Source organism: Melozone crissalis, unplaced genomic scaffold (assembly GCF_028551555.1).
Source record: "Melozone crissalis strain CALT ecotype California unplaced genomic scaffold, PUWL_Pcris_2 ptg000006l_1, whole genome shotgun sequence".
Lineage (NCBI taxonomy): Eukaryota > Metazoa > Chordata > Aves > Passeriformes > Passerellidae > Melozone > Melozone crissalis.
Genome location: NW_026535784.1, coordinates 16,995,432 through 17,019,008, shown reverse-complemented (window position 1 = coordinate 17,019,008; position 23,577 = coordinate 16,995,432). Strand labels below are relative to the sequence as shown.

General features: G+C 39.0%; 1 protein-coding gene across 2 annotated transcripts in view; it reads right to left on the bottom strand.

The window, feature by feature from the left end:
- FAM114A1 (family with sequence similarity 114 member A1) overlaps positions 1-22,992 on the bottom strand; it is a 28,869-nt gene extending 5,877 nt beyond the window's left edge. Inside the window, exons 1-10 of one of the 2 annotated variants that reach the window (XM_054294048.1) lie at positions 22,967-22,992; positions 20,205-20,566; positions 19,340-19,427; positions 11,057-11,170; positions 10,793-10,899; positions 8,549-8,683; positions 6,621-6,773; positions 4,297-4,420; positions 2,237-2,322; positions 967-1,134 (exon numbers count right to left, since the gene is read on the bottom strand). In XM_054294048.1, coding sequence (XP_054150023.1) covers positions 967-1,134; positions 2,237-2,322; positions 4,297-4,420; positions 6,621-6,773; positions 8,549-8,683; positions 10,793-10,899; positions 11,057-11,170; positions 19,340-19,427; positions 20,205-20,558 — 1,329 coding nt within the window. In that variant the 5' untranslated portion in view covers positions 20,559-20,566; positions 22,967-22,992. Of the gene's footprint in view, positions 1-966; positions 1,135-2,236; positions 2,323-4,296; positions 4,421-6,620; positions 6,774-8,548; positions 8,684-10,792; positions 10,900-11,056; positions 11,171-19,339; positions 19,428-20,204; positions 20,567-22,966 lie in introns of those variants that run through there. The other variant, XM_054294057.1, reaches the window with a different exon arrangement.
- Between the last annotated feature and the right edge of the window lie 585 nt (positions 22,993-23,577).

Sequence of the window (23,577 nt, the reverse complement as noted above, 5' to 3'; positions counted from 1 at the left end):
TACTGTCTGCTTGGCTGGGAACTAGGTCAGGCTCTTGGATTTTCCAACATACCACTTTTAAACCTTGTCCTAACAAACAGAAAGATACCTAATCTCTAGAATAAGTCACAATCATAATTATTTTCATAGGGAGCCAAAAGTACTGAGCCATCCCTCAGCTGAATCTCTAGAGCAGAAAGAGATACCGTGCTCAATAAAAAATTGGCTTTTATCAACAATTATAAAAATCTTTATGTAGCACTGTGGAGCTACAGCTTTCACAAGCTGATGCCAGCTGGTAATCTGCAATCACTTAAAAATCTGTAATATATACAGTGTATATATTCTGTCTGCTTCTTCAGACTTTTTTGTAAAACAGATCATTTCTAATTAGAAATTAGCTCAACAAAGATAGCAACCACATTTAGTATTGCTATTAACTTGACAGAAAATACCCAATCACAATTAACCTTATCAGAACTGTCTAAATGAACACTTTTAGCCTTAAGAGCTATCTTCCATAAACAGAATGAACAGTTGTTAGTTGCCTAAATAATATTTCTGTTTTGTATGTTTATGATTGAAGCTTTAAATAATTTGAACATTTTCCCACGTATTGTCACTGAGAGAAGGAGACACTAAGAAACATGGAGATACAACTTTCAGTGTCCATGTAATGTTTGACATTACACCTCAGAATCCCTCAGTTCACTGTATGTTGAGTATACACATGCTTACACACAAAAACACATATAAAACCATAAAAACAATGGGATAGAGAACCTGTCACTGTGATATTTACTTATGGAAACCGAATAACAGTAAGAATATTTATGTAATTTAGTCTTCAACTGGGTCTACAGTGAATAGTTGTGTATTATTATTTCTTATACCATGAATTTAAAAATTAAGGATGACATATAAAGCCAACACACAAAGAAACAATCTTATCACTTAATGAAACTTATCCTCCAAAAGTTATTTTACCTCCACAGTTTTGCTTTTGTCTACTTCTGTTTTATCATTCTCAATTTTATTGTCTGTTTGAGTCTTTTCTTCACCAGGTTCTTCAGGTTTTTCATTTAGCTCCTCTTCTATGTCTACTGGGGTGGACAAACTGGCTTCTTCCAGCCATTCATGAGCTTTTTTCCTAGCCTGCCAAACAAAGAACCCAACCCCAAAGTTCAGTTTGAGAAGAGACTGAAATGACATTCCTGAACATCAATTAACAATACATTTAATTACTTCCTCTTTATACTCAGAAATTTGAATGTATCAAACCTCAGAGCGGCATTTACGAAGTGTACACTTAAGAAATTGTAGGGAGCAGCATTTTGGACTGCATAAAGATGGATCATCCAGGGATAATTCCTCTAAAGGTATAATAATCCTAACCAACACATACAGCTGGTGTTAATTCCAAGGTTAATATTTCACCTTTATCATTCAAAAGAATTTACACAGAAATTTTTCTTACACAGTTTTCCAAACAAGAAAATAAGAAGTGCGTATAAAAAAGAAAAAAAAATGGAGATATTTATTAATTCTCCTATTAAAAATAAGAGAGATTTATTACATTCTAAAAGGAAAAATAATCACTGTATCTTGAGCTGCTTTCCCCGGCATGCAAATAGATCAAAACTGAAGAGTCCTGAGACTTTATACAACTTCAGTCTACTGCTATGCTTAGTAGGAAATTTATGATGTCTCCTTTTTAACATGAAATCAAATTAAAAGACATTAAGACCTAAGCCTAAGCTAGTTATCCATAGTCTATCTATGTAGCTAGAGAGATGAACACTCATTTGAGCTTAAGACCAGCAGATGAACCAGCTTTAAAGGGACCTGATAGTACAAATGTGACTAGTTATGTGACTAGCTCCCAGACATCTCACTTTTGTGGTAGTAGCTCTCTGGCTACAGGGAGTAGCAAAAAACTCACTTTTAGAGCAAGAAAAATGATTCTGAACCTGACTTTTGTTCCCAGTCTGTAAGATCAGATCTGCTGCTCCCATGAGCCCTGTTCTGCTGAGACATTCAAGCCTTCTAACACTGGAAAGAGCTCATCCAACTGCACTGCCTTACTCATCTCACTTCTGTGAAAGCTTTTCTATATTCAGCATTTTAGTCTCAGTCTACCGTACTTTGCTTTCTGAGCTGTCTGCAGTGAACTGGGTACTGCTCTGTGTCAGATTTTAGAACAAAGCCCTTCTTCTTTGCCCAAGAAACTGAAGGCAGCTCAGTAACAGGTGCTAACCTTATTTAGCTTGTCAGGAGTAGCAGCAACATGCAATTCAAAGAGCAGTTCTGTGAGCATGCTGACAAACTCTTCTCCTGTATCTGCTGCAAGAAATAACAAGACAGTTTTTGTTAGAGTGTTACTGCTATAGTATTTTATATAATCAAATACATCCAGTGAAATAGTTTCACCAAGTATTCCAGCACTAAAATAATGACAGTGGCACAAGAAAGGAATGTGTGGAAGTGTGCATGTATATGCACCAAAACTACTGATAACTGAGATATTCAATTGACTGTTCACTGTGGTTACTATCTTATTTAACCTCACATATGAAATTTTTGGTGTTAAAAGCTTTCAAAATGCAGGTAAAGCCACATTTCCAAATATTCTCCTAATTTTTTCATTAACAACTGAAATGAAGCTGCAGTGGAAAATGCATGAAAGGGCTGCATAATCAAAGTGAGAGGAAACATTAGAGGGAAGGGTATGTATGTGGCCTTCTGCTACTTGTACCAGAAAACAGTCAGAGCAGTTTCCGCAGCCTTAGGAGGAAGGAATGTGTTGCACTGAGGAGTGGTTTGCTTTTGCAAGGACAAATCTGCAGCACACTTTGCTTTGGTCTCTTTTTTTTTACGGTGCTCGCTGCCTTGGTTGCAGCCCATTCAACACACCTGTAAATGTTTCAGGGAGCAGGATAAGCAGTTGTGATTGACTGAAAAAACCAGAACTTCTGACCTTCAGAGAAAACATCACTGTGCAAGAAACAGCTTCTCCTGGGAGCTGGTTTCAAAGCAAGGAACTACTTTCCACAGAAATTATGGAATAACAGACATCTCATGAATCCTCACTCCTAAGCAGGTAATACATTTTCTTGACTTCTATTTTGCACAACTCCATAGATGTATGGGGTTTAAAGAGCAAGTAAGAGGGGAAAAAAACAGCATAAAACTTTACCACACTAAGACTTTATGCTGAGCACTTGCTGTTCCCCTCAATGAGAAACATTGAGTTTCCTGTGAGAGGGATCAGGCAAGCTGAGTAAGCACTGCCAGAAAGAGCAGTCTGAGAAGAAATTACTCTCCTGTTAGAACATGTGAATGTTAACACAGTTTTGCTAACTTTTCTGAAGGCTAAAGAAATCTTATCTCACCATCTTGCAAAATGGAGGTTTTATGGGCAAAGTAACCCTGAGAAGATCAAGAGGATGTGGAAGAAATATCCTTTTATGTTTCTTTGTTTCCAAAACACAGCAATATGGCCTTCAGTGGCATAACCCAGTCTTCAGTTAGGTCAAGGGGTTTTGCTGCTAGCTCTAACAGGTTTGGTGTGAATCTCACAGGCCTGGAGACATGAACCATGCTGCCTTCAAGCTGACTTCTTACCCTTCTGTTCTAACCTGTTTGGGGAACTGCTAACATTTCTGATCTGTTTAAGACACATATTTTGCCCCTAACCAAAACACCCACTGATTTTACTGTATTTTTGGGGGCTCAGCCCATTCTCTTCAATGCTGTGCCATAACTGCATTCAGTTATGGAAACGCTTATGCTGCTCTAACCTCCTTCTCACACTCCACGTGCCACATCTTGCTATGCAAAACCTATAAAGCAGCTTGCTACTGTGTTTCAAAGTCACTTTCATTCAAAAATTCAGGATTCTTAAATTTCTTTATGATACTCAAATCTTTTCCCCCATCTAGAAAGGGGGGATGCAGAGTGAGGATGAAGTTGCTGAACAGAAAATCATTTCTAAGTACTTCAAAACTTTCAGATTATCCAATTTCTGTAAGAAAAGTTCAGTTATCAAAAAAGTTATTATTTTCCATTTTTTGCTCATTGATGATATAGCAAAATAAATTAATATTGATTTATGCTTGCATAATTCATACTTCAGTTAAAATATAAATTCAAAATTAAGCACTGATCAGCTTCCAGAACTTTGAGTATTCATTTTAGTAACTACTTTATGAAGACTATTAGGATATCAGAAATTACAGTTTGGACCGGAATTTTTTTAATTACTGGATAAAAAAGTAGCAATTATTCATATGGTTAAGTCTCTGTAATTCTAATTACCTTTTTGCGCCTGCACCACTTCATCATCTAATTCCTTTGGAACAAAGATCTCTTTTATAGCAATTAAATCATTTTTCACAGTCTCCAACTGCTCTCCATCAAGTGTTGCTAAATGTGACTGAATCTGTAAAAGAAAAGACAGCATTACTAAATGCTAATTTAGAGCCTGAATCCAAAATAGACTAAGAAATGGAAGCCTCCATTATGTTCAAATCTTGTTTCTAATCTCCCAGCTTAGACATATTTTTAGAACTTGTCAACAGAATTTGTTGAGTATCACAAAAATTACACTAGCCTTGCCACATCAACAGGGCCCTTCCTTCCTCCAGAACATGAGTTTTGAACTATAAATCTACGGTTTAACTGCAAACTGTTTTGGGATTGCCTGGATGAAGGCAGCAGGCAAAAAGAGCACAGGCATAATGGTTAGTCTGAGCACTCATGGGAAGAGATGGAAAAGGCTGCCTTCAAAATGCAGCCAAAATTATTGACAATCTACCTGTTCTGAAGAATGTATTGGCAGGTCTTTGCATGTCTCAGCTATCTGAAAGTCCCTGCACAGCTAATAGGATGGCACACCTAAGAGGGATGGAAACAGATTCTTTGAATCACTGTTCTACAGTTAGATGGTGTTAACTCCATGAGCAGAGCGATCCTTCTGCCTATGGAAGCCTGGAGAAGTGTCCTTACTCCCCTTGGTACAAAGTTTGACCTTTCTGTTTGTTTCAAGGGGCTTTTTTAAAGCCTGTTGGACAGAGGTGCATTCTACCTCAGTGCACGGCTGGACACAGCTGTTACTTTCTTACTGGTGTGTCTTTGTGTCCAGCTCCTGTACTCAGGATTAAACCCAAGACAAAGCCGTGGCACTCCAGTCAGGTTGGGAAGGCCACTTAAGGCTTCTTCCTCCCTTTCTACAGCACTATCCATTTCAAGGGCTAACTAGGAACTTCTTTTAATGGAAACTTTTAAAATAAAAACAAAAACACACATGTCTTCAGTACCTCTTGCACTCCTGTGGCTTTTGGGCTGTTAGAAGTGGTCTCAAGTTTCTCTTACAGTACTCTTTCTGTATTCTGTGTCTGGGTGCATCTGTGCATGGTAAGTGGAACATTTATCTGAGTACTGGGCTTGCTGACCCACACAGTCACAGTGCATCAGAAACCTCAGGGTAACAACCTGCACATGGCTGGCTCACCCTGTGATATTTCACAGTAAAATTAAAATACTACTGACACATGCAATTAGCCTGAACTAACTTTCTTTCTTTCTTTCTTTCTTTCTTTCTTTCTTTTTCTTTCTTTCTTTCTTTCTTTCTTTCTTTCTTTCTTTCTTTCTTTCTTTCTTTCTTTCTTTCTTTCTTTCTATCTATCTATCTATCTATCTCATTCCTGTTTAGTGGGTAGGGGTGTTTGGCCATTTTTGGTTTTGTTTTTTGCTCCCAAAAGCAGACCCTTGAACCTTACATGTGTGCTTTGAATGTATAGTTTTTCATCTAGGTAGTAACAAAAATAAAAATAACATTGACAGTATGCACCTAATTGTTATTAACATAAGCTTGTTTTATTCATGAGAGCAAATAAAATATTTTAAAACATAAGTTGGCCATATTTTAAGAAGTACCCCACAGGGGAAAGAATGCTAATTACAATAACAAAAAAGAAAATTTGTTTTTAAGAAATTTACTTAGAAAATTGTTTCAGTGCAAAAATATCACTGCTAGGAATCTACAAAATTCTATTAGCCCACTGTCAGCAATCTACTGATGTACTAGCAGAGCAAATAAATTGAGAGTTGAAATTGAAATACTTATTTATCAGATAGGCCTTATTAACATTACCATCTTCAGAGAGACTTTTGTATACTTCCAGTAATAATATCTTGGTGTAGTTCTGTGTAACTTTAAAAACCAACACAATAAGAACTGAATAAGTAATCTGGAACTAATTTTAATTCAGCAGCCTCCACATCTAGTAGGTCTGGAATTCCTGAATGTACCTGATTTCAACCAAAAGATTTCAACCTCCTTGCAAATTTTGCAAGAAATTGGCAAGATATCTGCAGTGTCACAAGCTGTGTATGGCAGACTACATATGGTCCTAACAAAAATACCTGTCAGTTATGAAGTTTGTTTTGAGTTATTCTTGTAGTTACATTTTAGATGTATTGAGTTCTAAAACTCAGGGCTAACCCATTGGATCAATTCAACTTTCTCCGAACTTGATGGAAAACTTACTGTTTATCCTACGTGCATCTGCAAAATAAAATTAATGTGAAGATAAATTTTTTTACCAACCATATTGATTTATGCTGTCTGCATACTGTACCTGAGCTTCACTTTCATTTGACAGGATTTCCAGAGCTTCAAGATGAGACAAACCTTGGAATTCATCAAAAAGTAGTCCATAATGTGCTGTTCTTTCTACTGTAACTTGCTGGGCCCGCCTCTGTTTCTCTTTTTCTTTGGCTTCTCGCAACAGCTGTAAAAATATACATCATTCCATGTTTTATTGATAGTTCTGTAAGTGTGACAGATTTTACTACTATCTGCTTCCATGTGTCCAGAAGTAGTAATAAAATTTGGGACTATATCACACCTGCAGAGCTAAAATTTTAGAGATGAAATAGCTAACTTCTTTTTTGATAATTTTGTCTGATAAAATATTTATATACTATTCTAAGCAGGGCTTCCCCAATGGTAATTGCTAACATCTCTCTTTAAATTACAATTAACAAAAAAAAATCTTGCTGATATTTTCAAAAGCAATGTCAACTATCGATACCATATAACAAATTTCCTCACCCATTACAATGAATGAGAAAGGACTATTTCATGTGCAGCCTTAAGGAGCCATGCAATCCTTTCTACAGACCACAAAATGGGAAAAGTATTATTTTCAGGACCTATCCACCAACTTGCATAAAAAATGCACCCACAGAAGTATTTTCTATAAAATATTCTTAGCAAATACTAAAGTCAGTTTTATGTGACAAGAGGGACTGACAAAAGAGATTGATGACTTATACCAAAGATGGGGCAGAACTACCCTCTATATACTTGGGTATATTTTGGTGGGCTTTTAATACACTCACATCAGTGTATAAGAAGGATAGAATAGGATAGGATAGGATATCCAATAGGATCTCCTCCTCCTTCCTTCTGTTCCTGGATGAAGTGGCCTCTCATGAATTTCCTACAGTAAAGGTGGTAAATAAATCTGAACCACATGTCAGGTCACATGCAAGTCTCTGAATACAGGTGAACTCCCACCACTTATGTTATTCCACTGTTCAAAATTCCTACAATATTACCTTCAGTGATTTGTTTAGTACAAAAGACATAAAATTTACACTTCAGTACATTTTTCCTCTGAAGTCTCCATTTTCAAAAGTTAACTCACAAAGTTTTATGAACAAATCACTAAAAAGCAATAGTGCAACCCCTGAGAACTGATTTATGCTGCATGCTGCCTCAGATTCTATGTGCAAATCCATGCATGTTGTTAAAGGAGACATTCTCAAAAGCTCATTTTAACCCTGTGGGCCTCAACAAGAGTTAATTGCTTTTGATCTACTATAAAAGTAGAAGTCTGTTAACTCTTCCAATGACAAATACTAAAGATGAAACATCTCATTAAAAAAATACTTCTCTATACAAGGAAGTAAACATGCAGTAAACATACTTTCTTCTCAATGTCTATTGTTTATCCTCCTTTCATGGTCTGGAGAACTAAAATAATTTTGTACTGACAGCATTAATACTTCAGTTTTTATCTCATATCTGAGCTTTAAAACACGAATCAAAACTGTGTAAGGATACCATTAAATTAGATGGACACTGAGATACAACATTTTATAGGTTTAATTCGTAATGAGACATATGTTATATTCCAGTATTATTGATTTCCAAGGTAAACAGCATAGTAATGTTTATGCTGAAAGATATCTATCTACAGCTGTTACCAAAACACCAACAATTTGATTGTGCCTCCAGAGTATAATGATTTATCACCACATATACTATCATATTTAGATCAGCAATTGCATATATGATTATGCAGAAAAGATGATTTTACATTATCTTTTGTGGTTCTATGAAGAAAAATAAAGTAGAGCAATTGTAAAGCTTAATATTTATTTCCATAAGCCCAGCCAGCATCTACTGCAATAAATAAAGCCTCTCCCTGAGGCATGTGAAATTCTGGAAAAAGAATATGAAATTGCATTGACAGAGTAGTATTTAAATATATCCAACCTGAGAGAGTGAGACTGTTCGTGCCATCAGTGTTTTGGTTCTCTTAAATCCAGGATCACTTTCTGCAAGGACATTCATGGTTGTCTTCCCAATAAATTCCAAAGCATCTAAGCCTCCAGATAATACACTTTTCCCCTGTATAAAATAATGCATTGTGGTTATTTTCTTCCCAGTTTAGGCTAATATAAACTGTAAAGAGGAGTGTTGAGTGGTTTTGTAGACACCATCTTTGAACATTCAGGTCCCTAAATTTCTTATACTTCAACTAACAAGAGGATTGATGCCTTTACTTTGTTCTGAATATGTTAAAAAAAAAAAAAAAAACAAAACAAAAGCAAACCTACACAAATATTTCCAGTTAATTGAACAGCTTACACCAGAGGAAATGTAACAATTGTTGTAAATTTAAAAAAAAATCGTAAAATGGCTGGAGCACATCTCCTGTGAAAACAGTCTGAGAAAACTGGGGCTGTTCAGCCTGGAGAAGAGAATGCTCTGAGGAGACCTTCCAGCAGCCTTCCTGTACCTAAACAGGACCTATAGTAAGGCTTCAGAGGGACACTTTGCAAGGGCAAGCAGTGTTTGGACAAATGGGGAATGGCTTTACTTTGAAAAGGACAGATTTAGAATGGCTTTACTTTGACAAGGACAGATTTAGATTGGATATCAGGAAGAAATTCTTCACTATGAGGATGGTGAGGCACTGGAACAGGTTGCCCAGGGAGGTGGTGCATGCCCCACCCCTGGAAGTATTAAAGACCAGGCTGGATCAGGCTTTGAGCAACCTGGTTTAGTGGAAGGTGTCCATGCCCAAGGCAGGGGCATAGGAACTAGACAATCTTTAAGTTCCCTTCCAATCCTAACGATTCTGTGGCTCTGTCATTCTATTCTATTCTATTCCACTTTAATTTCATCCAATGGCATCTGGTTTGTAGGAACTTGTTTTAGACATGAATAATATGGAGCCAAGTCCATCATGAACAGAAGACTCTGCCTTACTGGATTTTTAAAATTTTAACACTTATGATGACTCTGGAACTGTCTATTTAAATACATATGTTTTACTGTGTCTTCATATTTTTTATGTACACTGAAGAAGTTGTTTCACTGGCTAAAGATTTCCATTTCAATCTGGATTATGTGTGTGTCAGATACTCAAGTGCTGATGTAACATGACATATAATGGAAAACCCTTCCAAAGTCTCAAGTGGCATTACAAGTGTATTACTGAGACCTTAAGTGATTCTTTCTGTACCACATTGATCACTGTGGTATGGCAGCTCTCCAGGCTGCCTACAAGCACATTTGTCTTATTTGCAAATCTTGTATAATGCTCAAGTAATCTTACTGGTGGACAGCCAGCTCTACAAGCCATATGATGCTCCAGGTTCTGTAGAAACAGTCTTAGGAATTATCTATAGGAATCTCCTTCTGTTCCCAAAATTTTTGATATTACAGTGATGAGGCAGTCAGAGTGAACTGAATATACAATAAAAAAGAACTGCCATTTCATAAAACTTGCTCAGTGGGGAATTAATCTTCTATGCATTTACAGCAAATATTTAAAGTCTTCCATAATTTCAAGTGAAACATCATACTTGAAGATGCAAAAAAATTTGGAGAAGAAGATAACACAAAAATTGATTTGGAAACGGTATGGTACAGGATGAAGTTCAACACACAAAATATAAGGATGTTAAGAAAGAACTGTGAACAAAAGATTTTGCTTCGCTAAGTTTGCAATCAGAGCCCCTTCTGGGAAGGCTAATATGAAATGAGAGATTAGATAAAGAGGCGAAGGTAAAGGACAGGAACTAAAAATAGAGAGCTTAGTAAAAAGCCTTAAAATAAGCAAATGGAGTATTTTCTTATGCTATCTGCCTTCAAAAATGGTAACAAGTCCTATCCCACTTTCTCTGGAAGGAGGACTTAACTGTAAAAATAAAAAATCAGATGATGGTACAATTATAAAAAAGATTTTCAAAAATTTGCAGAATTCTACACAGTTTTGGAAAAGACCTTTTTTTTCTCTAAAACTGGTGAAAACATAACTCAGTTTTGTTTGACTTCTTATTTTTTAATTGGACAGTTTAATTTTATTTTGTCATGGAAAAGACTCTAAACAGACTTACAAAATAACATTTTTTACAAAGACCTGTAACTTAAAAAATGTGACCTACAGTGAAGTTGAACAAAAAATAACAAATAATAACTGGAGCAGAGAGATCAGCTAAAATGACTCACTGTGTTTTGTACAGCACTAGTGATAGCTGACAGCATGCCACGAGATCCAGATGAAGGAGAAGAAGGAATATTCTCAGAAGAGCTTTGGGCCAGAGAATCTTCTGCTTCTAAGAAAAGAAAACAAGCTGGTTATAGCATAATTTCAACCCTGCAAGTCAAAAATTACAGTAAAATGGTTTATGTGACCAAAATCTTAATATTTTCTAAATGGAACTGATTTGGCAGGGTCAGAGTTTTGTCCAATTTCAGTGGACTTGAACTCACGAGTAACTGGTGTTTCAGCTGCAGGAGGCTCCGCTGTTTCCAGAGAGGCTGAACTTCCACTGTGAATTCTTAGGGTAGTTCCTGCTTTTTCCTTTACTGCTGTTATCCCATGACCTGTAGAAGAAGCATGTTTTATGGACCATATGATTTGAAAACTCATTACTATCAGTGCATAGTATTCTTATACTTCTACTGAATATAAATTATAAGGCTGAAATATAACACAAATTATGCTGGATCTGAAAAGTAAAAGTTATTTCAGTGGCCCACATAAGTTCAGTTCCCTGCTTTTCAAAATGCTAAATATTCTATTGCAATCAGTTTAAATGGAAACTGACAGTCCTCCTAAGGCCATAGGGTATCACCTCACATAGTTTTCAGTATTCTAGAAAAATTGACCCAACGTCAATGGATTGTGTATGACTGCAGGACTGAGTCTGGAATTGTTCAGTCCTCTGCACAGGTGCTATGTTTTTAGGGACACTGACTCCAGTCCCCAAAGTTTTTTCAGGATTTAAGCTCCTTAGTTTCTCATTTGAAGTAAAATTCTGAAATGTCTCTCCCCAAAGCTAGTATTTAAATAATACACTTTGTTAAGTCTGCTGATGTCAAATGACACAAACAGAACTATTGCTCCAGTGGCAGGCGATCTACAAAGATTTTACCACCTTTACATGATTCATATGCAGTGAATCCCTAGTCCTCTATTAAAATGGGCTACTTTAATATAAAGTATACATGTTGCTACTGTTTCTATCTGAATACTTTTGACAGAACAGGATTGCCTTGCTGGTTTTCTATACAGAGTTTGTTTACACTAGCAGATCACAGGGACTGGTGAGTCCCTGTAGTCAGTCAAGGGGAGGCAGCATCTTCCTAATCTGCATCAACTGTAGTTGAAAAATGCTGCCCTTAAGAAGGACTGCTCTAAAATTGTCTGCCTGTTTTGCTTCTGGATATGTGTACAAGTATGTCCATAACATATTTCTCTCATTACAAGCAATCCACTTGTTAATCTTGCTTTGCTGGAAGCTTCTGTGCATCAGCTAAGGTGCAACAGGTGAACAACAAACCAGGTGAGCAATATTTCTTTCCAACATAAAATTAAGTAGCTTCAGAGACAGGATTTGATTTTTATCTTGTACTGTACACTGTTAGTGCATCTTGCATGAAACTGATCACTTCTAGCAGTAGGGCAATCCAGAGTGCTTCAACTGTCTGCTTAACAATTTATGAGAAATGTTAATAACAATTTCATACTTCTTTGGTTAAACTGAACTGTAAACAGATAAATTATTTCAGAGGAGGCATTAATACAGATGGTCAGGCTGATATCTAGACATCTAAGGTGCAAAGTTATGCATAATGATTGTGTTGTCCACAATTTCCCATAACTGTGTGCACTCTATTAGAGAAGTTCAAAGCATCTTTTCTGAGTTACATTAATTACAACAAAACAGCCTATCACTTGCCAGTGCTCTGCAGCATTCTGAATAAACATATACATCTGTGTGTGTAGTCATACAAATATGCTTTCAAACATCTGAGTCAAGAAAGATGCAGCAAATCTAGTTGGAGTAGGAAAAAGGAAAGCTTAGATTTATGAATATATATATTTATGAATAAATATACTCTAGAAAACATATGTGAAGCAGCACTTCTGAAAGATCACACAGAAGAAAACTGCAGTATCTGTAGGTAAACATAAAGAACAGATATAGCCTATGGAAAATACCTGCAGAGACAAGGAATTTCATAGGCTGCACAAGGTCCCAATGTTTCACACTGTAACAGCCTAGGCAGATAAATGTTTACCTGTCTAAAGGAAATATGACCTTTATCTATTTTACTTGTGTCTTACAAAAAACAGTAACTCACACAGCATCCAACTGTGTGAGTCATACTAGGTTATGCACCACAGTGTTTAAGTCATTGCTGGATAATTTCCTGACTGTTGCAAAGTCTGTTCCAATGCAGATACTGGAGAGCAGTGTACTGCATGGTCTAGTCCCAATCTCCCACATATTTTAATGAGCCCAATGAAAACATTAGCATGCACAGATTCTGGAGTCATTTATTTAATCCCCATATTCCTGGGACTCAAATCACTATTAATTGTGCTTTTACACTAGTACAATAGACACTGCATGTCACATTCCTTCCCATTGCTTCTGCTCACAACTTTTTAAATGTGTGAGAGTTTTATTCTTTTCATTGACTTAATCAACCTGACTTGGTAACAAAATACTATGGTCCTGTAGTCGTATAAAAATCCTTTAAACATTGAGCAAAAATTTGAATTGTCTGCAAAAGTTACATGTTTTCAGATCAATTTCCCACTTTTTTTCCCTGTGATTTTTTACACCTTGAATTGATTTCCATAGTTTGGCAGACAAGCTAACACATTTAAGAAGAGAAAGCACACAGTTGCTGTATTGATATTTACTGACCTACAAAAGGCAGCATTTTTGGGGCTGTGGTTAAATGCCCTAGAATAATAAGAAGATACTCCAGGTCAGCTAAGGGTGGCTTTGCTGAACTAAGCTATATGGCATGTATGTTTGACTGCAGCAGCAAAACCAGATGAGATCAGAAGACCACAACTGCCATACATGCACAAATGGCAGAAATGCCTGTTGCCTTGGAAATGAAGATGATTATTTGCAATTTCAAAAGGCACAGAAGTAAGAGAGGTCATGGGAGAGAAGCCTACAATTTAAAGATGCACTCATTTTGTAACACTGGGTGTGCTAATGCAACTGAGCTGACACCTCTGACATCTCCATTTACTCTTCTGTAACAACAGACAGAAGAGCTATGCAGTAGGCATTGTTAACTGTGAGCTTTTGGAAGAAAGCACTCTTTTTTCCCCTGTGTTATTGCTTTTGTTTCTCTTGCCCCCATGATTCCTTGCCTTTCTATTGGCTGGCACTTTCCACAGAATATTATTGTTCACGTTCCTAGTTGGGATCTTTAATTTAAAAAAGAAGGTTTTGCTAACACTGCCTAACAACATGACCTGCCTTTTGGTTTGCCTGATCTGCCAAGGCCAGATTGCAGCACTCACAAATGCTTTAGTCAGATCCCATCCCACTTTGCTGCAAGCTGTTTCATCTTCCACCTCCCAGCTTAGTAGCTTTGGATTCCCTGCAGAGCTGAGAGAGGCAAACAGACACCCCTGGAGGGCAGTTCACTATGTCTGAAACCTAAACCACTCTGTATAGGAACCACTGATCCCTTGTCCATCTAGTACTCACAGGCAATTGGACTCTGATTCACTGGTACAGATGGGGAGGAGTTTGAGATTTTGTCCCCGGCTACAACACTGCCTTTGTAACCTGTGTCCTACCATGGGAGCACATCTGATGAAGAACTGATCAAAATTTTGTCTAGTAACATGAGTGAAGCCCCATCTAGCTCAAGCTAAAGAGGAAGACCAAGGCATTAAATGAGCACCTTTCACCAGATGAGAAACTGAGGAACCTGACACTGGCTGGAGGAGAATCACTCCAGAACATGAAGTATAGAGATGTGGACAATCCAGCCGTGCTCTGGTTTTGTACACCAAAAAGTGGGGCCCCATTTTGCTCCCTTTTAGGCTATCCTATTGGCACTCCATTCACTTCAAGCTTTCACAAAACTTCTCTTCCTGGCAGTTAAAACAAAAAAAAAAACCAAGCTAGATTCTTGTAACACCTATGCTATCTTGTCTATAAATCAGGAATCACTCCAATTAATCTAGTAAATGAGACTAGATTCAGATCTCCATATTGCAAGCATAAAAGGTTTCAATAATAGCAATAAGCATAAAGGCTGTTACATTTTATTGGCTCTCAGTCTCTTCTAGACTATAAGCCCATGTTAAAAGACATAAAGAACGCAAAAGAGAAAAAAGAGAAAAACTTCAATTCAGCATTCTTAAAAAGGAATAACTGCAAAGGGCCAGCCTTGCTGCTATAGCAGCCAAAGTGTTATTTACAAAACAGTTGTGACCACCATGTGATTCCAACCCAAAGTAGTTTTCCCTTAATTAGCCAAATTTATGAAATAAAAAAAAGTCTGAAGAGATTAACTATCCTCTTTATGATCACATAAAGTGCAAGCATAACTAAAGTACAAGCATAACACCCAGACTTTTTTTTTTAATATTGTACTTTATTTTGCAACAGAGCAATACCTATAGAGAAAAGACATTTGCAATGTTTGAATACTTTAGTTTCACATTATCTGCAGCACTGGCATTTCTGTTCCACAGAGAAGTCAACTATGTAATGCTGATTACTACACATACCCATGCATAATAATATCCAAGCTCATGAACACAGTGATGTATAAAGAGACATTTCATTCTGTCACACTTGAGTGACAAAAAGTGCTTTTCAGCATACCAGGGAGAAGTATGGGTGTCTGATATTTTCATGTGCCATTCTCACAGCTAAGGAACTAGATGAGAATATACACAAGAACAAAATAATCAAGATAGCAGAACAATAATTACAAACAACATATTAGAAAGATGCATTGCGCAGCCTTATAGTATGAATTTCAGGGAGCATATGAATCAAACAGCTGGGTTATTTTTTTATTACTTTTATTGTGTGAATGTATTGACAGGTTCTAGTCTTAGCAATGGCTCTAAAGGTGAAGCATTTGTATACAGCATGATAGAGAACAGACTTTGCTTGGAAATGCAGCTCACTGAGCATCCTAACTTCAGCACCTTCTGAATGTCATACATCATTCAAAACATAGCATATGAAAGGCTAGGCTTGCAGAAGGCAGTCACTTTAATTAAGCTAGCAGATAGATTAGTTGGAAGAAAAAACAAAGACCCAAGGTTTAAAGCATAGAAGATGTTTTAAAAATGCAAGTCACAAGCTGCCAGGACAAACTGAAAATATATTTTGCCTCACATAAGCCCTGGGAATAAAGAGTTTGCTGTTACAGCTAAGGTAACCTAATGGCTTCTTGGTGCAGTTATGGGAGGTTCTACTTCTCCCCATGTTCCACACTTGTCCCTTCTGCTTGCCCCAAAACTGGTCTCAAAGAGTCGGATCAAGGAACTGAAGAGGCAGAAAATGAGGCAGAAAATTTCCTCTAGAGTTACTCTTATGTCAGTTTTGCTTCCTAAACTGGATTAGAGGGAACTCAGAGGAACATGAATGCTGGTACAGGGAGAAGGAAGAAACATGCAAGGAAAAGACAGGTGAGGGACTACACATTTCAGTGGCTACTACCCATTAATTGACTGATTTAGCTGCAATAGTCACTCTCTCGAGCTTAACACTGTCAAAAGACTGCCTTGTGTAATGGCTGATCTACTAAAAAACACCACTGAAAAGAAACACACTAAAATGGTGATAATTAGTACAAGTTGTTCCTCCATATCACAGTGAGCCTTCTCCCATCTCATCATTCCAGCAACTATTTCAGTGGTTCTGTTCCACTGTGGTTCTATAAGGAGGAAGCAACTTTCTTGCACCTTTCAAGAACAAAAGAAATCTCTTCACCTCATTGATGAAGTTGATTCAATAGTTTGCTTAGTGTGACATCTAGTGTCAAGAGCCCAAACATGGTTCAGGCAGTGACTGAAACTCCAAAGGCATTACAGATTCTGTTTTGTACAGGAGTATCACATCTGTCTTGTCGTGGGGACCTCGATCCAAATAATGTCAAAATCAGTTCAAAGACAACAGATATTTTCTTTGGAATAAAAAAATTACCACCAAAACAATCCATGGCTGTATGCGCAGAGTTACTTAAAGGAGGATGAGGTACAAACTATATGGAAACTGAGTTATTATAGGGAACTAAAATCAGCTGTCCTAAATAAATTATAGCCATGCATTAAAAATGCTCATGTGTTTGTGAATTCTCTATCAGTGTCTGAAGGATAAGGAAACTGAGATCATTGGAACAACATTTTAACTCAGTCTAAAACAGGTAGGAATGCAAGAAAAATTAATTACAGTAAGAAGAATTATTCACTGGAAAAACCTACCCAGGGATATGGTGAAGTCTCCGTTGTTGGAGGTTTTCAAGATGTGTCTGGACAACATGCTAGATAATCTCATCTAGAGGCATAAAGCCTTTCCCACAAAACCCCTGACTAGACGACTTTTCAAGGTACTGTCCAACCTTGGCTGGTCCATGATACTCTTTGTTAAAAGCAGAATGTATTTGTTTAAGCCTTTAAGATGTTATTTAGTCCACCTCAAACTGTTTGCGCTATTTTTACAAAGTACAATTTTGAAGAAAAACATTAGGAATAGTAGATATTGGTCATATTTCACCAGACAAGCAGCTGTGTTGTACAATATAATGGCAGAACAACAGAAAAATCACAGACTGAATTGCTACTAAGTCTTAACTCCAAGAAGGCAGTTTTACTTACAGCATTTGCTACACTGAAGGAATAGCAACTTTACAATGGACTGGTCCATAGCAAAACTATTTTCTGGTGTGGAACAGGAGATGAAGTGTTGGTTGATCTGATCAGATATTAAATGGAGTAAATTTGAAGAGAATAATAAATATATAATAATAATAACAATAAAGCTTATAGAAAGTTCCAATAGCTTTAATTTTTTTTCCATATATCTCACTAGGGAATTATCATACTGAAGGAAATATGTGGTCTGTTCAGAACCATATCGTGTCCATGACAGTGAGAGACAGTAAGTATTCCAGAGGATCAAGCATGAATTTTCATAATAAACAACTAGGAAATAAGCCCTCTGTATCAGGAATATAAAATATTACCTGGTGCATTGATTTCCTGTAACAAATCTAAGACTAGCTATTTGCTCTTCCAAGTTACCTTGGGTTCACAAAACATGGAAGAACATAAATTTTATTTTTGCTTAATTCATAGTCAATTTTGTTAAATAAATTCACGAAGTTAGATTCAAAATTATTAGATAGTAACGTGGAAACTCAACATACCCTGATCCCAGGGTCAGGAACTCTGTCTATGCTGCAGATTCTAGGAAATAGGAAAATTGGAAACTGCTGCTTTATATACATCTGGATTTAGGTGCTTTCCTAGCTATTCTTGGTCACTGCCAGAACCTAAACAGTAGATGGGTCTTCAATGTGAAATAGTGCAACCATTCTGATGTTGAATTAAAATTATTCTACAATTTTCCTTTTCCTTTTCTGCATGTGGATGCTCTTTTTCCAAGGCAACTTGACTTGTTCCAGCTGCGCTCATTTTTAGACAATAACAACCCTAAAAATATTTATTCATGGTGATGACATGCCTCTTCAAAACAGACATCAGACAACCTTATCAAGTCAGACTGCCTACACAACAAACTTGTTCCACACACCCTAGAAACCCATTCTGAATGTAGCCAGAAATGTTAATTGTTGTTGTCTGAAAGAAAATGTAGTTATTCACTCCTGACTGTGGATGTTACTGAAAAAAAAGAGGACAAGGAAATTTCCCTCCTCTGAGAAACAGACAGAAACCACTTACTGTCCATGGAAAACAGGAGATAAGGAGGAGAATTACTGAGCCTTATATGGGATCATAAAACCAGTATCTCTATTGAATAATTTTTAGTAACTAGCAATTAATTTCAATTCCTATGTTCATCTTTTGAAAGTGTTCCGTGGATCCTTTATGAGAACTGACTAGCTAACAGATTGTTTTGTTACAAAACATTTCTGGTTTGTGAGAAATTATTTCCCAATGGTAACTACATATTTCTATGCTTTGCTTTTTGACGGTGAGTTTTCAAAGAGCAATAATTAAGTTTCACCTGAAGTCCTCACAAGGACATTTTGGAAATGAGAGTACAGGGAGAGGGAGTACAGGGCCCATGTTTTAATACATTGTTCTACTGTCTGAAATCCAGTGTGACAGTGTGAGTGTTTCACTGGTGGCAAGAAAAGCTGGAATGATTTACTACAAGTGAATTCATGTGTAGGCAGGAGTCAAACCTGGCATACAAACCATTAACACGAGTGAGCATGAAAATCTGGGTTGCTTTGACTTGAGAAACCATAAGCCTTTGCCTGATAGAAATTGTATTGGATAATGGATCCTTTCTATGAAGAAGTCACAATCAAGTAATTCATTAACTTTACAAACAAGCCTAGTACCTTGTCCATAATTTGAATAATTAGGAAGGTCCATCTTCCTCTTTAAAAAAATCATGCTTCCCAAGCTTATCAAGGCAAAATTGTCTATGAATCCTTAAGATGCAACACTAATCTGTCTAATGACACATGAAAATTATTAATTGTTTCCACACATTTTACCAACTGAACACTTACCCACTGTGGCAGAAGCTGATGACAGGAGAGACTTTCCCCAGGTACCCCAAGCTCCCCATCTACTTGCTTTAGATGAGGAGTCTGCAGCCTGTAAGAACAAAAATGTTACTCCACTGTCTAAAAATCTTGTTCTCAAGAGGCAGGAGGAAACACAAAGAAACTGTCAGGCAACAAAGTCAGGCATTTAATAGGTGATGACAGATTGGGTATTATGTGGAGTTCAAACTTCTGTGCACAAAAAAAGCAGAAGCATAGCTCACATCATCTGTTCCTAGAAGAGCTTTAATCTCCAGAGATGTCTTACAGATGTCCTAATATTTCTTCAGGTACCCAACCCTATAAAGTTTATTGAGGCTAATATGAGGGAGAGGTAGGAACCTGTCTCCTTGCTGGGTTGGAGGCAGGAGCCAGAGATGGAGGCTTCTCTTCCAAAGTCTCCTCATGTGTGTAATTCAGTAGATGTGCACAGGGAACTCCTAACAACTGAATTCAATAAAAACACAGCCAGAGGAGGTGCTGCATACTTTTTACATTAATGGCCAGTGCTAAGCCATTCTCAGTATTCCATATTTAAATCATGTTAAGAAACTGTTGTCTCAAGAATGTGTCCAGTAACACATCACCTTTATACAATGCAAGTTTCATTGCAACCAGACTTGAAAGACCAAATTAGTATCATACTGAAAAGTGAAATTAAACTATTACTAGTTTTCAAAAGCTTGGTGTCGGAATTTAATTTATCCCTGTGTAGGTTTTCCACGTAAATTCCTAGGTTTTTGTGAAAAACAGGACATACATTATACAAAATTCTGTCCTCAAAATGCAAGGAGAGGAGGGCTTTTAGAGAAAAGAAAGTATTGCTTACTGGATTGCTTTGCTCATGCAGTGTTTCTTCCAATTCAGGTTCTGTATCAAGGCTTACAGTTTCAATGCACTCGGTGGGCTTGTCTTCAGTTGTGTCTTCACTGGAAGGCAGGCTGCAAGGCAGGCTTTCAACGAGATTTTCAGTCAAAGGGTTTTCATTAATGACTGTGTCTCCTTCCTTTCCATTACTAACATTCTGAGTGACCTGTCCATGTTGATCTTGTGAAGACTCATGCAAGATCTCAGCTTCTACGAGGTGTGGTACTGATTCATGAGGCAATACCTCATTGCTGGGCATCTCCATTACTTCAGGTTTTTCTTCAGGTGGGGTGCCATCAGATGCGTCTTCAGACATTTTCAGTTCTGAACATAGAAAGTAAAGTCTTTTAGGTACCATGAACATTTGAGTGTTTGTTATAAAATACACAGTGTTTACCATATGCTACTGCTGAAAAACAATACAACCTTGACGTAAGATCTCCAAAAGCATGGAGCATGGAGCCCTGTGGCACGCTGGCACTGGCATCAGGATAATACTGTAACTCCACTCACTCTACAGGATCCCACTCAAATACAAAGAGCAGCATTACTGCTTTCCAAAATATGGTTTAGTGAGAGTGAAAGGATATTAATTTGTCTGGAGTAGTCAAATGTAGGAGTTTCCACATGGCTAATTTCTACATTAACCTGCAAAGCCAAGCAGCTGTTGCTCTCCCTTTCATGGCTGAGACATACACAGGGTTCCTACAGCCTGCTGACTGACTGCCAGAGGGGAGGGTAACTCTCTGTACCTACAACTGTGGTGACACTCATGTGCTTCAGAAGGGGCATAATCTGTGAACATGACAGGCCATGGGCCCTAGAGCCATTGCACAGACACAGCCATAGCACAGAGTCACTGCTCACACTGTTTCTGTATCACTTGTCCCAAAGTCTTGCTCTTTGGGGAGTGCAACAATTCTCACCATCTCCTAAAATTCCAGCTGTGTGATTAAACTTCAATTTTGAAGCCAAGGTAAACTTGTATGACGTAGTTACTGATTTTTTTTTTAAGTTATGAACCAGTTTGGTCTTACTTATTCCTTATCTTCCAATGTAATTTTGGAGGTATTTTCCACCATTGTGCAGTCATCAGGCTGAGGATGCTGATGGGTAAAGATAAAGCCACAGAGTAAGCTCTGCAGCTGATCAAGGAGTGGCACTGCCAGAGTCCAAAAGGACTGCTGGTCTGTTATGACTAACATTTAATTGTTGGTACCAACAGTATACCTGGCACTCAGAAGACAATCCTTGACAGAGAGCTTGCAAAATGTTGAGTTGCATGGCATGAAAAGACTTGTACAGTCCTCTCTGTAGATGCTGCCTTTTTATTGACTCTCACATTAATTAAATATGGCTCAAAGGTTTGCATCAGTCAGGAAGAATGGAGATTGTAGGAGAACGGGGGAAAAAAGGCAAAAAGCAAAACACAACTGGGATTTAGGAGAAATCTGCCTAAGAAGCATGTATTTAAATTAGTATATTTTATTAAAGTCTGTAGAACTGTATACATCTATAGCTTTAGTAGCCTGTTTATCTAATGTGAATGGAGCTCACTTCTATAAATAGTTCCATGAGCAGCACTTTGGACCAGTGAACAAAAAACGTAAGTAAAAAAGTAAGCACTTGCTATCACTTGTATTACTTCAGCTTACATTGTACCTTAATTATCTTCAGAAAACATGAATTCTGAAGTCAGAATCTTTGCATTTGACAGCTTACCATTACAAATACAGCAAATATTATAAAATGCTTTATTGTAGGAAAGTAGTGCTATTGTTGTAACAGTACTCACTGTGTGATGGACAGCATCACTTGAGGAAAATTTTTGTATTTGTAAGTCAAATTCCATCATAAGAGATGAGGATCCTCTATTAAAACCTGTAAAACCTTTACACACATACTTCATAATTTTGAATGGGCATTAGCTCTGAGTAAGCCCAGCACTTTTTAAAGGATGACACAGACGTGCACATGGATTTTTGCACTGCTGGATCATCTCTGGGTACCACTGGGGCCACGGTCCCTGCAGCTGCCTGCTGAACCTTCCCTCCAGGAGCACGGCACGTAACAGCGAACCACCGTGTCTGTCACAACACATGAGCCGGGCTGCACCCGGGGCCAGCGTCATTCAGCCTCTCATCCGTGAGACTGTCCTGATCCAAATCAACTCGGACAGCTCCGCCCAAAGGGAATTACTCTACGGGGAGTTTGTGAGGGAAATGCTAAGGCCAGCCCGGACCGGTGGCGGGGGAGAGCCCGGCCCGCAGCGCCCAGCCGCGCTGAGGGGGCTGGCGGTGGCGGCACCTGCCGCGCCTGTCTGAGGAGTTTCATCTCCCCTGGAAAGCACAGCCCAGCTACCGCCGGGCGCCTTGGGGCACGAATCACCGTCCCCGAGCGGGAGGGAGGAATAACTTTTTTGGCGACGGCACCTTGCTCCCCTCTCGCTCGACGCCCGCTATCGCTCCTCCACCGCGGGCCGCTGCGGGCACGGCGAGCGCAGGCGAACGCCCCAGGCAGCTCCCCCTGCCCCGCTGCCCTCTGCCCCTGCACCAGGCGGGGCAGGAGCAGCCGGAGCGCCGCTCCCGCAAGCCCGCAGCGGCCACAACTTCCCGCTTCTCCTTTTCCTTTTTCCCCTTTTCGAAATTCCCCTCTGGGACAGAGCTGTGTGGTGCAGCCAGTGTCAAAAGCGGCAGAAAATGCAGAAATCGCCGCGCTCCTTACCGCTCAGCAGTGCCCCGGCCGGCGCGCCCCCGGCTCCTTCCCTTCCCCGCCCCGCCACGTCGGCAGCAGCGGGGGGGAGGAGGCAGAGCGGGCCCGGCAGCCCGGGCCAGCCCCAGGGAGGAGGGAGGGCTGGCTTTTGTCCCTCGCTCTTCTTCCGGCTATGTTAGGCGGCCGCCTGTTGTGAAGGGGTAGCGTCATGCCGCTGCCGAGCCTTTCCTGGGCTTCAGGCTTCTCTGGCCCAGCGCGGGGAGCCGCCCCGGCCGCCATGCTCGCCCCTCACAGCCCTCGGCGCGGGAGACGCGGTGGGGCCCGGCGGGACCCCGCTGGAAGCGCCGGCCGGAGCGTCGGGCGCGGCTGCAGCAGCGCTTCCCTCAGGGCCGGCGCTACCCCCGCGTCTGGGATGAGGCGGAAAAGGGGTGAATTTTATAGAATCATAGAATATGCTGAGTTGGAGGGGACCTGTCGAGATCAACGAGTCCAACTCCTGGCCCTGTGCAGGACACCCCAAGAATCACACCACGTGCCCGAGAGCGTTGTCTCTAAACGCTTCCTGGACTCAGATAAGCTCGGCGATGTGGCTATTTCGCTGGGAAACCGGTTCAGTGCTCACT